This window comes from Lampetra fluviatilis, chromosome 8 (assembly GCF_964198595.1).
Source record: "Lampetra fluviatilis chromosome 8, kcLamFluv1.1, whole genome shotgun sequence".
NCBI classification, from domain to species: Eukaryota; Metazoa; Chordata; class Hyperoartia; order Petromyzontiformes; family Petromyzontidae; genus Lampetra; species Lampetra fluviatilis.
In genome coordinates, this window is record NC_136282.1 from 9344856 (window position 1) to 9362994 (window position 18139).

Consider the following 18139-nt stretch of genomic DNA (forward strand, 5'->3'; position numbering starts at 1 on the left):
CAGAGGTGACGCGCGGGTCACCACAGCAGCCACCGTGGCAGATGTCATATAATCCCAGCCTGCGATGTAATTGCTCTGGGTTTCCAATTATATTGTTCGTGCAGCTAATTAATTTTCAGTGTTTGGCCCTGCTTAGACCCCCTAACGCCCACGCCGGTCCAAATGCATTATAAAATAAGGAAATGATCAGTGAATACAAATAATAATTTTAACATCCTACAAACCGGGCGTTGTAGCCATCAATGCACGATAGCACATAGGCGTCAATGGACAAATAAATGTCGTGGCAGAAGGAGATATGCAAGCGTCTTGCATGTATCATTTACAATCATATTTATCATTAGGCAAATACATGCGAGCACATCAATGTTACATTCTGCACAAGTGTATAGGTTTCACATATGATTTTAATGGATGAATTATACCTTTGCTCAGTTCCAATATGTTCCACAGACAGTCTTTTAGCTTAGATTTATCAGGAAATGGTTACACATTTGTATACAATTGTGCATAATCGTTTGTTCGACAGGATGTGTTGCAAGACTTCTAATCCGCAATGGGAGCACTTTGTTGGACGGAACATGGACATAACTCCACCTCCTGATGTGTGTACACATCCAGTTATGCACTCGGCCAAGTGTAAAAGTTTCCAAATTAACATTCTGTTGAAATTATAAAACGTTTATGAGGCAGTAAATTTGCACAATGTCAGTAGGAAGCCATCGACGCAAGTCAAAAGTAATTCCTTGGACTCTGATTTCCCAACAACAACTAGCACACGCTTAAAACGCATAGGAAGAGTCACTATACATTTGTTTAGAATTGATTTATGCTGGATGGATTCACTGATATATTACATATCATTTAACTTCGTATATACGTATTGCCCCAAAGGGGAATAACATCTATCCAGTCAACCCTTGTTAATTCGACACATATGGGGCTCTGTCCTTGCCGAATTATCCAATATACTGAATTATGTACAACGGTACTCCCCAGTACCTCCTACCACAATAAAGAAAATTCCCCAAAAAAATGTTTCCAAACTCTTCACACACCTCACGCGTTGACAAACCGGCATCAATTCTATCCAAAACTTTGGATTTGTCTCGCAGACTAAGGGATGTATAATACTTCAGTCCCTTTCTATCACTTCTCGATGTAGGTGTAGACGACATTTCTGAGAGGGTTGGCTTGCACAGAGTGCACAAACAAGGTGAAGTCCAAAGCGACGGGTCTGCACTGACGCTCACCACGCTCGCCACGCTCACCACGCTCACCACGCTCACCACACTCACCACACTCACCACTCTCACCACGCTCACCACGCTCGCCACCCTCACCACGCACACCGCCACATGACTGAGTCATTGTTTTGATCGTGGTGCGCGACGTCGCTCCACGTGTATGCCGAAATTGAACCATTCGGTACGGCAATTCGGCTCATAGCGACTTACTAATACTGCATATATGCCAAAAGCGCAGCTGTGCCGAATTATCCACAATTACAAATGATCAAATACCAAAATAACGACGTTTTACTGTATCAACATAAGTCTTTGCAAAGATGTTTCTATTTAAAAAAATGGCCATAACACAAACAATTATTTCAGACGGTCTTTAACAGCCACTTTACACAAGTAGCCCTGACAAGTTACAAACACATTACTGAGAGGCAGAGGAAATCAAAAGGTTATAGAATTTGGCTGATAAAATGTCCATATGCTAAGCCACTTCACTGAGCTATCATTTGTGGCCAGGCCGCTTCTGAAAAGAAGCTACATAGCTCAGTGGGCCCAAGCTGGTAAAATTATTTTTTAATTATGCACTGTACCATCTGGCTCCGTGGTAACAAACATGATTACCAACCTTGCCAGCAGTCAAAACATTCTTTAATTTAACACTGCTTAAAATATCAGTGTCACATATGACATTCTTTTGTTTAATTTAACAAGATTATGAACCCTTCTTGGTTCTTTCGGTGAAGTCACGTAGAAGGGAAATAATAAAATAATAAAAATAAAACATAATAAAATACAATTCTCACGACGTTTCGGCCACAACGCAAGCAGCCGTCCTCAGGTGAAGAACAGGTCTGTCGGAAAGACAGCCACAACGCAAGCAACCGTCCTCAGGTGAAGACAGCGTCTTTCCGACAGACCTGTTCTTCACCTGAGGATGGCTGCTTGCGTTGTGGCCGAAACGTCGTGAGAATTGTATTTTATTAAGTTGTATTTTTTATTATTTCCCTTCTACGTGACTTTACCGAAAGAACCAAGAAGATGAATCCCTGCAGTCACGAAAGCTTTAAATCGAAATTTAAGATTATGAACTTCAATGGCACCTGAAAAGAGTGCACAATAGGCCTCTCAGTGGCACAGCCTCCAGCCACTTGGGAAGGGGCAAGGTGAGATTCATGAAATCATTGCTTCCATAAGCTCGGGTCGTTTCCCCGAGGTACTACAATCGCTTCACACCACGGAAAGTGCCTTCTCATGCGCAGTCACTCAAACCGTTATCCGCTTTTATCCTGACATTAACCAATTGATTTTTCAATGAAAACTTGTACAAATAAAAATGTGTTAAATAAGGTTAATTCCTGCATGATGTAGTTCTAATGCATTTGGCTTCAATGAATCTTGTACCTAGATACATTATTTTACCTCATTAATCCCAGAATTTTATTCCAATTGTGCTTTTGACATCTTGTCATGAGATAAAGCATCCAATTCCGAACTCTAAGAGTTCAGCCCGGAGAAGGAGAAATCACAGAACTACGAATGAGATCCCTTCAAGTGACCTCTTTAACCCACACTAGGGGGTGCTGGCTTGGATTCCTTTCGTCTTTTTCCTTCTCGGACGAAGTATTGGCATCCTTTCGCCCGACCGCCCTCCTTTTTTTTTTATCCAGGCTTGGGACTGCCTCAGAAATCCACTGGATTGTGGACCCCAAAGGCGGACCAATGTTGAAGTAAGAAAAAAAGTTACACATGGAATAGGACCTGCAGTAGGCAGTAATTCGAAGGATGGACACCAACGGGAAAATTAAAAGTCTGTCGTTCGGAAACATGAAAGGAACCAGAGAATGGCTTGACGAAGCGATTGGTGCCAGAAAGATGTGGCACTACTTGAGCATACTGACACAAAACAGAGGAAAGTGGAAACAAATGACGAAACATGCAGTGGACACCAACGGGATATCTGTCAATGGATTGCGATGATGATGATGATGGGTGCTGCCATTTCCCACATGTCCCACTACAGGAGAAATATTTATCCTTACTCCATGCTCCAGAGAAATGTTCATCAAAAAGCAGTCAAACATATTATTTTATTCGCCATTGGAATTTTGCCAAATTAAGGAAAATAACAGAATCTGATAGGTTTTTTGTGTGTGTAGTTAATTGCTTACCTGGCTGAGACCATCAACCAAATACACTTAAGAATCACTTAAGAATCCGACAGCCCTGTTCTTCACCTGAGGACGGATGCTTGCATTGTGGCCGAAACGTCGTGAGAATTTTATTTTATTATGTTTTATTATGTTTTATTTTTATTATTTTATTATTTCCCTTCTACGTGACTTTACGGAAAGAACCAAGAAGATGAATCCCTGCAGTCACGAAAGCTTTAAATGGAAATCTGGCTTTATCACAAACACCTATGAACTGCGATTGTCAGCAAGGTTAGCTTAGCGCTCTGACCACCGAGCCACTCAGCCAAGTCATTGTTGTACGTTTTAATTAATTACTACATTATCAGTAAAGACAATTCACAATGCATCAGCACCTACAGCGCCATCCCCTTTAACACGAGGCTGTTTCCCACCCTTTCATCTATGGGATCCTCCTGCTGCAAGCAACAGTACGCTTCACGAAGCCCACCAAAAAGATCAATACTCCCAGCTCTCCAATATGTGTTTTCAGCAAGTACCACGTCTTGATTTGCATTGTGTTTGATATTTCGCTCCGAGTACTGGGAACTTTTTCAGGAGTTTCCGAAGCACACATCGGAGAGCACAACTAGAAAATGTACACAGAAGCGTAATGCACTCGCACACAAACACGGCACTCGCGTGCACACACCCGCATTTCTTTGTTACCACTCACCAAGAAGGAAAAAATATAAACAATAAACCAGCTGTTCCAACACGACTACAATGTTGTGCACCGGCCATTACGCCCAGAGACTCTCAATCGGCTCAAGTCAAATAGCCGTCTGTTCTCTGGGTGCCCAAGGTATTAATTCATTCTGAGAATGATGGCCAAGCACAATGCAACGACTCCCAGTGGATGAAAATAAAACAAACTACACAACACAATACTATGTTTCACACTCGTGCGCCTGGGGGCCCGCAGAAACAAACACGTGTTGCTGAAAAGAACAACATTTTGGCGGCAGAAAAGCTGGAGAGGCTGGACATAAATGTTCAACAGCGACCAGCTGCACCTGCAGAAGTACTCTGGTCCTTGATTTCCCCACTTATTCATGGAACATTGAGGGTTTTTTTTTTATTTCTGCATCTAAACCGACCTCGGCAAACGTGTGCTTGAGCATTCATATATTGTTTTCATGCTGTTTATTCACAGCTTCTTTTGCATGTTTGATAGCCTATTCATAGGCCACTTACAGTGGCGGCAGCGGTAGCAGCAGCGGACTGTGCATGCATTTTAAATCGGCGACTTTCCTCATCACCAGTCTATCCACAAGGTAAATAACATTGCAATTAAAGGCAGCATTGATATTTCATTACAACACAAGAGCACACAATATTCAACTATTCTAAACAAAACTGGCTAATAATTAAATAAGGTTTAGTACAGGAATCATTGCTATTGATTTATTTGTACAATAGTCTTATTTTTGTCCTGCCGATAATGCGACTCCAGGTAATGGAGGTGACGGATGCACAAACGAGCTCTCTGATTGTGAAATTGTCTGCAGCTTCTTTAAAAAGTAGGCCAGGGTAACATCTCAATCCGTGCTGATCATAAATATAAAGGACGACCCACTTAGAACGAATTTAATTCAGTTCTGGAAAGACTAGCCCAATATGGCTAATGTGCAGGCACAGAGAAAAAAAGAACAGATAGCTCATCTGGCTGCAATGTGAAAGAGTGTCACTTGAAGAAGAATAGAAGAAAAACTCCATTAGAATTTTGTGACATTCCTTATATGTAGTGACAGCTGCTGGTGGATGTACTGATTAACTACTAATACATTTTACTGCACAGCTTTGGTCATTCGATTCATATGACTCTGTGGTAACGCCATAGGCGGTTAGCAAAGATCCATGCGAGTTGCAAAGTAGATATTAAAGACCCTGGGATTATCTGTTGCAAAAGCAGGCCACTGCACGCTGTCACGACTCATGTACAACCGCAATTAAATCATCAAAAAGAAATCTCCTACGTAACTGCAGCTAGCCAAAACCCTCTTGCCAAAGCAACGACACAATCCTGGTCAGCTGCCAACCTGATTGAATAAAAGACTTTGCGCTCACCTCCTTTATACGCTGCGTGAGCATGTTCTGGTCAAAGGCTACCGCCTCGGCGCACTGCTGGAGGTGCTCCTGGTAGCGCAGACACAATTGCAGCACGCGGCGCGAGTCCATGCGCTCCAGACGCACACCCGCCGCCCCTCCGGCCACCGCCTCGCCGGGTCCAAGACCTGCAGCACATGGATAGCACAGACATCGCTGGTTTCCCACTACACACTCTCACGTCCCCTGGCCACCGGACAATCGTCACAGGCAGCAAACACTGGCAGTCACAGTTGGCTCAAAGCTACCGCCGAAAGCAACACTGCTCGCCACTTTAGAATCCGATTCGTTTTGTCAAGCCACAAAGAATAATAATAATAATAAGTCGATGGCGAAAGAAAGTTCAAGGCATGTTATTTTGTTAAATATTATCACACTGTTATTATTAAATGTTATAAATGCACGATATATTTTAAAATAATTATACTTCGTTTTTCCCCATATATACAAGGAGATGTTGCTGTCAACATTCACTGCAAATACATAGAACACAGTGCATCCACCTAAGCCTTAGCACTTACAAAAACAGATTCCAAATATAGAACTCCATTACCACGGTCACACACAGGGTATGGAAGACGTACATTTAAGCGCAAAAACAGTCCGGCTAAAGGTCCATCACCGGCACCTTGCTTCGCGTGAATAATCATATATTAAACAACCATACTTACTCAGAGACTTTAAGTACACACACCCGCACATGCGTACGCATGCACACAAACAGAAGTAAAGCATCTCACGGCAGTGGCAATGTGACGGTGATTTCAAATTAACTGCACGAGGCTGTCTGGAATCTGTAGAGGATGAGGTACAGCGGCAATAGGCTGGGTGTGTCTCCAAAACCCCGGCGCCAAAATCTGCAGCAGTGAGAACTGCAAAGTCTCCTGACGTATCACACTCCCGGCACACACAGGGCCTCTGTGAGACCCACCGAGTGCGCGACATTGATTCTGCACAGGTGTAATGACAGATTTAAAATGCATGCATACACTCAGTGTAAAACAAAGACCTGCAATGCAACAGTTGCATCTTCACAATTTTGTCACCATGAGCTTACATTGTTTTTTAAAAGATGTGTAACATTAAGGAGTGAATTCAATTTACACTCTTTATGAATTTCAATGCAGCCCTAGCATGGCTTTTATTGGACTAAGGCGGTGTCTGTGCCATCTGCAGGAAATTGGTGGCAGCTTCACATGAGACCCAAAATTAAATACAATCTATTTCCATGGAAACAAATGCAACATATATTTTAGAAAATAAGAGCCATGAATATAAACCATTTATGAATGTAACTGCATTAATTATTAGTGTCGTTTTTTATCTAGTACATTTTCCAAATATTTAGTTTTTTTCTTTGTTTTTTTCTAATCAGCAGCAATGTGACCGCACACAACAAAAGCTCGGATTACACATGACATTTTAAATCTTCAAGGCTAAACCTTTACAGAGTGTCAGGAAAGATATGCTTAACAGTGAATATTTCAGCTTAGTGCAGAAAAATAATGCATGCCATTTCATGTTTGTCCAAAAAAGTGGAGAATAAAATCCGATTTGCCATCTTTTCACAATGTGGCGATAAGGCTATTAGCCATAGCGAGAATATAATCGCTATACTTTTGTTTTCAGCAATACATTTGTCCGTTAATGACCGAATTTATTTATCTTGACATTGATAAAAGCTTAGTTTCTAAACATCTAAAAATTAAGAAGATTTTCAAATCAAAATTACTGGGAAGGCGATGGTTCAAACAGATTGTAAAATACAAAAAATCTCCGAGATCAATTAACATGAATAAAAATATCTAAATTACATGCCACACACATATTTTCGGGGTTTTCTTCAAACGATGTAGTATGCGTACATTTAAATACAAGAACACCCTTAAATTTAAGCTGCTATTTTAGCACTTTATGTCAAAACAAAACAATGTGTGCATTCCGGGCAGCCTCACCCCGCAGCAGAGGAAAGAAGCGTGGAATCTCCTGGAGCTTGAGGAGCTCGGGGTCACTCCAGGGGTCACGGGGGGAGGTCTGAACGCCCGGTGCCACCACCACAATGTCCTCCATGGTGGCCCTCTCCTTTGGACGAGCACCCGACAGCACTACCGCCGTAACAGCCAGAAGAGCAGAAACGTACGTTTAATCCTCAGAGGCGCCCCTGGTAAAGGTACAAAGTTAAAGGTGCAGCCACGCAATCGCTCGCTCACATCACTGCTGTTGGAAGTGGCTTCCCGAGATGAAGATCTAGAGCAGTGGTTCTCAACCAGGAGTACGCGGACCTCTCGGGGTACGTGGAAATGTCCCAGGGGATACGTGAGGTGATTTATAAATGTGTGAAATTATATCATACATGAGTGTCATTGGTGAATAATCATGTATGAATCTGTCAATATAAAATAACTACGATAAAATGTAAATCTGCGTGGTAACCTTGAACGATACAAAAGACCTTTCTAAACTCACTGATTGTAAACAATGTGGTTTCTGAGAGTAACCAGCGAGCTCAAACAAATTACGTCATGCATGCAGAACATCCATTGCAATTTTTTTTTACTCGCTTGCAATTACTAGTGAGGATACCTCACAAAATGGACAATAGGTGAAATATTGATGTTCATTATTCATACACTTATTTCTCAGAACCATGTTGAGTCAGGCAAGGGGGCATTCGGTTGAAACAAAATTCAACAAGGGGCACAAGGGGCACAAGAAGCCAAAACAAGATTGAAAAACGCTTCTCTAGGAGACTCCCTCAAAAGGATATTTTGGCCTCCTCTTCCAATACCGCACAAACATCTTGGAAGAGGTGGGATTATCCAAAATGTACCCCGCCACACACAAGTTGCGATGGGCTGTGGCGTATCTCACACCCAGCTCGGCTGACAGAGGCCGGTGGCATTCAAGAAACATGGCCATTGTGTTACCTGCTGTACAACAACAATTGCCATTCGCCACGAAGTGGCGGTGACGTCACCATGACGCTTGTGCCAGGCTATGTGCACCTTGAGGTCACCTGCTGTACAGGCACTCCTTGACATACATGACAGATGCGTTCCTGGAAGAGCGCGCGTAACTTAAAATCACGTATGTCAAAAGCAATTTTCCCATAAGAAATAATGATAAAGGAGGGGGGTTAGGGGATTTCACTCACACTCGCAAGCATAATCGCCTATATTATCCAAGCCTAAATCAATACATATTCACGCAATATAATACTTTTAATTAAAAGGAAAATCATGTAAATGCTAATATACTTCTAATAGAATAAGGATGCTTTCCTGACATGGTGCAAGGGTGAAACAAAAGCGGTGAACGCAACACAAGTACATTTTACAGCGTACGATCGCGAGAGACGCGAGACAAAGGGAAGGATGATGGCGTACGCGTGGCGAAATGCTGTACAGTGAAGCACACGCGCAATCGTATCGCACTGCCTGCTGGCAACGTCTTTGGGCCGCGGTGCCAGGCTAGGGTGGCATATGTCACGTTGCGGATGACGTCATTCCGAAAATTACCTCGCGTATGTCAATAAAAGGTCTAAATACAAAGCGCGAGTCATTCCAAAATGCCTGTACTGGAAGAACGAACCGGCAATCTCTGGATTGCAACCCAATGCGCTAACTAAAGCTGGCCAGAACCCTGAATCTATAATAACTAATCAATTACTTCCCTTTCACGAGTGACGAGTACAAGGGGTGGAATAATTGTAAGACTGTATGTAAACCATACTTTTATTGTGCCTTTATGGTCTGTATTGGTATTGGTCTAACATTGAAGACAAACTGTTAGTTTTGTACAACAGCAGATGTGGTATATGGGTTTGTAGACCATGGGATGGGGCAGAGACAATGGCTGACATCACAATAGCACAATCACCCCAAAGTAGAGCATACACTTATAATACAAAGGAAATTGCTAAACTTGTTTTATAACGTGTTACTCATTGCAGATATTAATTGAAAGCTGCTATATGGAACTGTGGCAGCTATGCATAAGCAGTCTGCCCGGGTGACACACTTTCTAAAGACCTTTGTCAATCTACTGCTGGTTCAAGGCACCCCATGCCGTGTCAGTCAAGGGGGTTATTTGACCATACTTGAGCACGCTGGTCAGTGCGGGATGAAGGGGGCAGCTTGGGGAACAGTTCTACATCACTTGCCACTGATGTTAGCCGTGGCCAGGAATAAAACCCAGGTAGCCAGATTTATCGTGCCACGTGCAAACCACGGCACTACTCAATTTAACACGTAGGCTTTCGCAACCAATATTATTCATAATAAAGGCTTTTGGGTCAGATCGCGTTATTTATAAATGTGTCATAACTATCCCTCCACCATCCGATACGGCCAAACAGTACTGCTCCACCTCCGGCAAACCCTTCAAAGGGGTGGATATAGTCCGTGGGGGGCCACGAGCGGTGGTCTCACCCTGGGCGGGATGTCTCGCTGCCTCAAGACTGCCCTCCTTGCCCCCCTCGGCGGTACTTTGCTCAGCCCCCATTGCCTGGCCACGTGACGAGATGAGCTCAGCCGCGACAAGTCCCTGTGAATACAACGCAAAAACGACACAAAAGCTTGGAGTTGATGGATTTTAATAAGTCTGATTGACGCCGACCCCGTTCTAAATTCCAGCCGTGATTAGCCTCTAAAGTAGTTTCACACAATATAATAATTTTCCTCCCTTTGACAAGTCACTGCAGAAGATCTCTCTCCAGGTCGTGTTTGTCATGTGCGATGTTTGAACATACATCACCATGCTGGTCAGTGCAGGTTCGTAAAGGAGGGTGAATGTCAGGACCGATTCAAATATCACTCGCAGGAAATTAATTATAGCTCTGACCAGGAATTGAATGCGGGTCACCAGTTTTATAACCACCATGCCACCACTCCTCCGGTTCTCAGTGTACATAAGTAAATTTACCAGCTGCCCACCATTGAGATTGTGCGAGAGCAATCTGGGGCAATGATAGCTCTGCTGAAACAATTGTTAACTGTACTGTACGTCGATTCAAAGGTACAATATTTTCAAGTAAAATTATGCATTTTGAAGAGCAATATATTATCCATATTAGCAATTTTCAAACATAGCTTAGCCGTTCACTGAACTTATAACTCTAGAGAAAATGCATTATTTAATAACTATTACAAGCAAATTGGAAATCCAGTTGAACACTCGTGGCACACGACCCACTCTAAATTAGGATCGGTTTATTTCGGGTTAGGCCCATTGAGCTTAACAGCTCTCTTTCAATGGGCACCTTATAGCAGGCTTTACTCTTAATGTTAGTATTAATTATGGACGTAACACAATTGAGAAAAACAATAGACTCTCCCGACAATGCGTCTAATCGGGGATAAACGTGCGTTTTTGCATCGTTTTATAGGTGAAGTGGTCAGAATGAGACGGAACGGACGATGTTGGCGATCCACTGGGAAAATGCAACGAGATAACGCAGTAAAGACGAGACGGTGACGTTACGGGCTGTACACAGAAGTGACGACCGAGACGGTAGTTGTCTCAAGCGATATGCAATACCGCACTGCGAACGACAGCACTGACAATCAACTGTGCAAACAAGATCACCGGTGCATACGAGACAATACAGACGGCATTGATTACTAAGATAGTACATAACATAATCCGTACAGACGATACATTCAAAAGTGTAGGCAATAGTACATTAGTACACACGAGGCAATGTAGACAATGTATTCTTAAATATAATCGTGACAATTCACGGTTTTGCTATGAGTGTTAAACCGTTCTAGGGCTAGCGTGGTAACTTTAATTACAGTACAGCATTAAGTTCGCGGCCGTAATTACGAAGTGATACCAACACTGTAACATCAACAACCCACAAAGAATCACTCCAGTGCAGCCAACGACTGGAATCTAACAAATGTGTGAGCTCGGGTGTTAGGGTTAAGTAATCCAAAACCCAAAACGGGGCAATACGTGACTGAATAACATACGAACGTGTGTCGGTGCCTTTGACGCGTGTAACAACACGGAGGCGTGCTTTAGGCTTTGTTTGTTTGTTAAAGAGAGCGCCTAGTGGCGGAGACGACGCGATCAGGAAGCTCAGAATCAACTCTGCTCCACAGTGGAAGCAAGCCGGCCCGTCGAACAAAGGCTCCTTCCGGCTCACAGTAGGGGGCTCGCTTCCCCCAGAGGTGCGCAGCGACGGACACCGACTGACGAAACCCCACGCGAGCAATGCGCATCAAATCGAAAGGTGACATTTGTAAGCATCGAGCCGCCGTTGTTGTTGTTGCTGTGATGCTGAGCGAAGCACGCACGCACACGCACACGTGTTTACCCGGAACCAAAAGTCGCTTCCTGTGTCGCGCGGTCCGTGCGGAAACCGTGCGCTCGCGTGCGATTGGTGGGTTCCGAGTCTCAGCAGCAGCAGCTGCTGTTGTTGTTGCCACTTTGGCCCAACATTGCACCAGACGCCGTGTCCACACGTAGGTTTACTCCGTATTCTTGCACAGGGGAATTGAGTTGTGAGGTCTATACGGCGACGTACAGGCGTCTCAATGCGGGCAAACACAAATGTGGCTGTGTTTCTCCCTTGTGATGGGATTTTGTAGGATGAACGTTGAGATTTATAAGGGCACGGGGTGACCAGTAAGGTCTGCATTTGTCTGTAATAAGGTAGGGCACTGATAAGGGGTTGACAGGTATGTGTGTGGAACAGGAGATCATACAAACTCCACTCTGTGCATACCTGTCAAGCCATACAGTTTACTCCATATTCTTGTACAGGGAAATTAAGTTTTCAGGTCCATACGGCGTACAGCCGTTTCAATACGGGAAAATTTTTTGTGTCTATTTGTTTTTCTCCCTTGTGATGGGATTTTGTAGGAACAACGTTGAGATTTATAAGGGGCACGGGGTGACCAATAAGGTCTGCATTGGTCTGTAATAATGTGGTATCGACTGCAAACTTGGTATACTTATGTCATACTGATGACAATACTATATTCTATCATAACAAACATATATTTTTGATTTAAAGCTTTCGTGACTGCAGGGATTCATATTCTTGGTTCTTTCGGTAAAGTCACGTAGAAGGGAAATGATAAAATTATAAAATTATAAAACAATAAAAATTATCACGACGTTTCGACTGCAACACAAGCAATCATCATCAGGTGTGAAATCCACAGCAAGAAAATCGCTGTCTGTGGTGCTGATTTCACACCTGATGACGATTGCTTGTGTTGCAGTCGAAACGTCGTGATAATTTTTATTGTTTTATATTTTTATTATTTTATTATTTCCCTTCTACGTGACTTTACCGAAAGAACCAAGAAAAATATATTTTAAAACATTATTTTGTATATGTTATGTTTCTGCTTGGGTCTAATTGTCCACGCTCAACTGACGTTGGCTGTAATTGGCCACGACCCCTGACGTCGTGGGGCAAACCTCGGGGTCACTTCCTGGAGTCGTGGAGTTCTGCCATTAGGAGTAGGGCACATTTCATTAAAGCGTGCTGTTAAAAAAAGTGTGTTTAAACATTACTTATTATCACAGAGACTTTAGACTGTTACTGCACTAGAGTACAGGACTGTGCTCAAGCAGGAGAAGAGTGCGGTGGCAAGAATCACCCCGGGCCGCCTTTGTCTCCCCTCCCCCTGGTGACTGAACGAGCACAGAGACGACGAAGTCACCACAACAGTTCAAAGCAAAGCCGCCACACGCAGGGAACGCAACCACCACACAGCCATCACCACTCACCACAACCTCACCACTGCCTCACCACTCACCACTGCCTCACACTCACCACAGCCTCACCACTCACCATAGCCTCACCACTGCCTCACACTCACCACTCACCATAGCCTCACCACTCACCACTGCCTCACACCACAGCCTCACCACTCACCATAGCCTCACCACTCACCATAGCCTCACCACTCACCACTGCCTCACACTCACCACTGCCTCACCCCTCACCACTGCCTCACCACTCACCACTGCCTCACCACTCACCACAACCTCACCACTGACCACAGCCTCACCACTCACCACATCCTCACCACTCACCACAACCTCACCACTCACCACAACCTCACCACAGCATCACCACTGCCTCACCACCCCACCCCACCTCACCACCCCACACAGCCGTCATGCCCTTCACGCTCTTCACGGAGTTGCTGGCGAGGCAACTGGGGGCCCCCACGAGGAGCGCGTGGGGCCGCGTCGCCCGCCGCCTCTTCGAGCACAAAAACGCGCACCTGGAGCTGGAGGCGGCCACCCTCAGCGGCCTCGGCCCCGGCCTCTCAGCCCTGGAGGTCGGCTTCGGGCCCGGCCTGGGGCTGGTGGCCGCCTGCCACCTGCTGGGCCCCACGGGCACCCTGCTGGGCCTAGAGCGCTCCCAGTACATGCTGGACGTTGCCGGGGCCCGGCTCAAGAGACTCGCGGCCAAGGGGGGCCCCGCGGGGCAGGTGGCCGCCCGGGCCAAGTTGATGCTGGGCACCGTGGGTGGCACCGTGGGTGGCCAGGGCAGCGTGGGTGGTCGGGCCACCGTGGGTGGCCGGGGCACCGTGGGTGGCCAGGGCAGCGTGGGTCTGAACGAAGCCAGCGTGGACCGGGTGTTCCACTGCAACTGCTACTACTTCTGGCCCAACCTGGAGGAGGCGTGCGCCGAGTTGTTTCGAGTCATCAAGCCCGGTGCGTGGTGGTGGTGGTGGTGCGGGGAGCGGTGGCGCAGTGGTTAGCGCTGCGCTTGCACTGCGAACCCGACGAACCGAGTTCGATTCCCGCTCACGGGCAACATCACTGACGAGCATTTGAACCGGTGCCGGGGTCGACTCAGCCTCAAATGAGTACCTGGTGCGCTGTGTAAATATCGCCAACTGGTGCTGGCCAGCTACCCCCTCGTGTGCCCATGCCGGTCTTCATAGGTGCTCGCTAACAGCACTTGACCCAACAGGCTGTGAAGGCTACACGGGGGATCTTTGTGTGGGGAGCGGTGGCGCAGTGGTTAGCGCACTACACCTAGTCTGGCACGTCTGACTGATGAATAGCGGTGATGGCAGCATGTGTTTGTGGCTGGCGAATGAATGGTAGCTCTGGTGGAATATGCATCCATCCATGCAGGGCTGGGTAAATGTTGAGGTTACCAACATGAAGTTAAATGTGTTTTTTTTCCCAGCTATTCCCCTTAAACTCGGGTTGATTGGGGAACCCACGACTTTCAATTATTTCATTCGATTGAGACCCACCACAGTGAAAAGGACTGCAAATTATATTGGTAAATGTGTGTGAACCGCACTTATCGAGTTGATTTTTTTTTATTTTAGCCCTCTCATTTACTTTTGCCATTGCAAGGTGCTCGTACAATGGTGTGCGCCCACAAAAAGTACTGTATATGAATGTCCTATTCGGTCCCTGAGAAGCACTCGGTACCTTGAGCGAAGCCTCCGACATCATGCCGAAACAGCACGCGGGTCTACGTAAAAGCACATCGGAGAGCCATAGTTGACGAACCAATCCTGTTACCATTCTGTAATTGTACAGGACGCACAACATGACACGGTGGCGACTGCTCCTGTGTTGTCTCTCAGGTGGCCTCATGGTGACGACGCTGAACTTGGCATCCGTGAAGAGAACAGCGTCATACGGAGCCCTCAAGTACGCCTGTGGATGGGAGCCGGAGCCATACCTGGAGGCCTTGTCTCACACCGGCTTTGTGGATGTGCGCATGGAGGACAGACAGCATGGATCAAAGCCTTTCCAGGCCATCTTTGCCACAAAACCAGATGTCCCGGCAGCGTCGGCTAAACAAACATGACACCCGCCACTCATTCAGATACCTCTTTTCTACTGGACAACTGAGCCCTACCAGCGGCTGTGCCGAGCTAATTAGGAATGGCTTAGGAGGGGTCAGGTTGTTTTTCCACTGCACAAATAAAGGCAAGTCGCCTACATCACAGGCAATGGAAAAAATGGCCCTGCTTGGTCCAGAGCCACATTCAGGTGTCGTTTGTGGCCAGTTTCGGTTTTGTTCTAAGGTTGTTAGAAGTCGTTTCACTTTTCATTACCAATAACCAAATGAAAAAAAAACTCAACACACAGGTACTGGTTTGCGACTCTTTTCAGAACATAATAAAGGTTACTAACTGGAGGGGGGCATTCAGTTAATATGGTTCATGAGCCAGAAACCGGCACCAAAATTAGTCCAAACTCTGTGGCTACCATTTGGGTTGGGATATTTTCCATGCAATCCAATTGAGTAATTTGACGGTAATCTTTCAACTTGGGATTGTGACGCCGGCACACAATTGCCTACTCTTGCGAGAGATGTCACAGGATCATTATTGTCGACTGTGAAGCAGACGGCGAGTATGTTTATGGTTAATACAACGGCGGTAGTGATCAGCTGCTAGCTTCAAACCATGAACTTCTGCAACAAGCGGCGAACACGCGAATGCTAGGCGATACCACTGCCCCTTAAACATTTCTAGAACAATAAACATTTAACCTTTTTAATTGCGAAACAAAGTGAGCTGCCGTAGCGTAATGGTGAGCACACTCCATTTGAAATCCAGAGGTCGCTGATTCGATTCCATCTCCCGGGGCGGCAGTTAAACGGGGGAAATGTCTTAAATCCACCAACTATCCACCCGGCAGTCTATGTGGGTAGACCGCAGTCGATTGGCAGGTCATGTGTGGTGGGGTGAAGTGTAAGTACGCCTCCCTCTTCCAGGACAGCATGGGCGAGGAGACCAATTACCTTCCAGTGTTCTCCCGTGGGCACTCTTCAGCAGTGGCGCAAGCAATTGCAGGGTTGCACCTTTACAGATAAACCAGGGCAAATGTACTTGGGCCGCCATGCCATTTGGACATTCGTGCATGCCAATCAGTGTATTCATTTAAATAATTTAGCTGTAAACGGTTGTGGGGTCCTGAATTTCAGAACTACTGTCAATTATGAAAATGGTCACTGGTTTACTGATCGTGAATAACCCGAGTTCTCACTCAGCCTGGCCAATAGCAAAAAACCTCCCATGCTGAGGGCCCCGATCTGGCATGGCTCAGATGTGTCAGTGGAAAAAGAATGAGTGTCGTGATATGTTGCATGGCGCGAACAACAAATCTAAATTAACTTCTAAGCCTGATTGATCGTTGAACATCTAGAGCCTTCAGTTAAAACTCCATTTTGAATAACAAAAGGGCTATTCGTGGATTTTTACATTTCAAAATTGATCATTGTGTAAGAGATTATGCTTTTTAAATATCTCAAATTTACAGTTAAAAGTAATTACATTAAATATGCAGCTGCATTTCAGACAGAACTTCCATTTGCATGTCATATACAGCAATGCGATATCGAATGTTGCCTGCACTGTCATACGTAAAACACCATACACTTCATATCCTGCAGAGAAAATACTTACGTTGAACAAAATTATGCCAATTATTCCAAATTGAATGCATTGGGTAACAGGAAGGAAAGAAAATGTTTTTACCTAATTGTCAACGAAACCCTTGACATTTCATCCATTTCCCATCATGCTTCTTGCATAACCCCTGCAAATCACTTGTACATCGAGGTTTTACTGATTATACTGTGTAAAATAACCATTTACAGCCTTCTATCAATCCATTGCATGAAGGGCTGTCCCCCTTTTAGCGTGTTGGTCGTGACCATTCTGGCGAATTGCCCGATGCTGGATGCAATTACCAGCGAAACGTCGTACTCAAATTGTAAATGTTGTGGTTTCGCGCTTCAACACACCGGTGGGCTAAAGCAGTGAACTAATTTGTCTTTTGTCAACGTGACACTTTTTTACTGATTGGCCGTGTCGGGTGGTGGAGGGTTACGACACATTTATAAATAACGCGATCTAAACCCAAAAAACGTTGATTATGAAGGGTTGACCATACTTCACCATGCTGGTCATTTTTAATTGAAGGGGGGGGGGGCTCAGAATAGATTCAGATGTCACTCGCCACCGGGGTTAGCCGTGCTTTACGGGTTACTGGTTTCAGAGCACAGCACAATCTCAAAACAAGAGTCAAAGATCATTTGAAATACTCCACCGAGATATAAGGTGTTGTGTATTGTCGTATGTCCAAATGTGCCACATCAAGCTACCCGCAGATGAAACTGCAAATGAACATTGTACCATACTGTATATGTAGCACCGAATTGTACTGTGATCAGACTAAAAATATGCTCCAACCAAGCTGATTTATGTATTTTTTTTACTTAAAACTTTCGTGACTGCAGGAATTAATATTGTTTTTTTCGGTAAAGTCACGTAGATGTTGCGATGTGTAAACCCAATTCACTTGCGGGTGTTTTTTTCAGCATTGGGATCTTTGTCCAACACCAGTTATATTGTTTTTTTACTTAGCTATTGCAGTAAAATGGAGCACCCAGATGAAACCGATGCATTTTCAGGGTGAGAACATGCAAACCTCACACAAAAGGCATCCGAGTCAGGAATCTAACCCAGGAAGTTCTTGCTGTGAGGACATTACAACTGCATCACCCTGCTGCCCAAATGATAATCCATCCAGCACTAATGCTAAATGGTGTTTTTTTTTTATAGTGCATGGCACTGAGCTTCA

At 45.0% G+C, this 18139-nt stretch overlaps 2 protein-coding genes across 6 annotated transcripts in view; one reads left to right on the forward strand and one right to left on the reverse strand.

Moving 5' to 3' along the window:
* BORCS5 (BLOC-1 related complex subunit 5) overlaps nt 1-11879 on the reverse strand; it is a 28531-nt gene extending 16652 nt beyond the window's left edge. The window contains exons 1-4 of one of the 5 annotated variants that reach the window (XM_078859046.1): nt 11855-11879; nt 9973-10087; nt 7498-7647; nt 5504-5670 (exon numbers count right to left, since the gene is read on the reverse strand). In XM_078859046.1, coding sequence (XP_078715172.1) covers nt 5504-5670; nt 7498-7647; nt 9973-10045 — 390 coding nt within the window. In that variant the 5' untranslated portion in view covers nt 10046-10087; nt 11855-11879. The other 4 variants (XM_078859045.1, XM_078859043.1, XM_078859042.1 and 1 more) reach the window with 4 other exon arrangements.
* A 1151-nt stretch (nt 11880-13030) lies between these two features.
* Nucleotides 13031-18101, forward strand: LOC144933843 (uncharacterized). Its single transcript, XM_078859048.1, has 2 exons — nt 13031-14230; nt 15127-18101. Exons 1-2 carry the CDS (start codon nt 13687-13689, stop codon nt 15351-15353), a joined length of 771 nt encoding a protein of 256 aa, XP_078715174.1. The 5' UTR covers nt 13031-13686; the 3' UTR covers nt 15354-18101.
* Nucleotides 18102-18139: the final 38 nt, after the last annotated feature.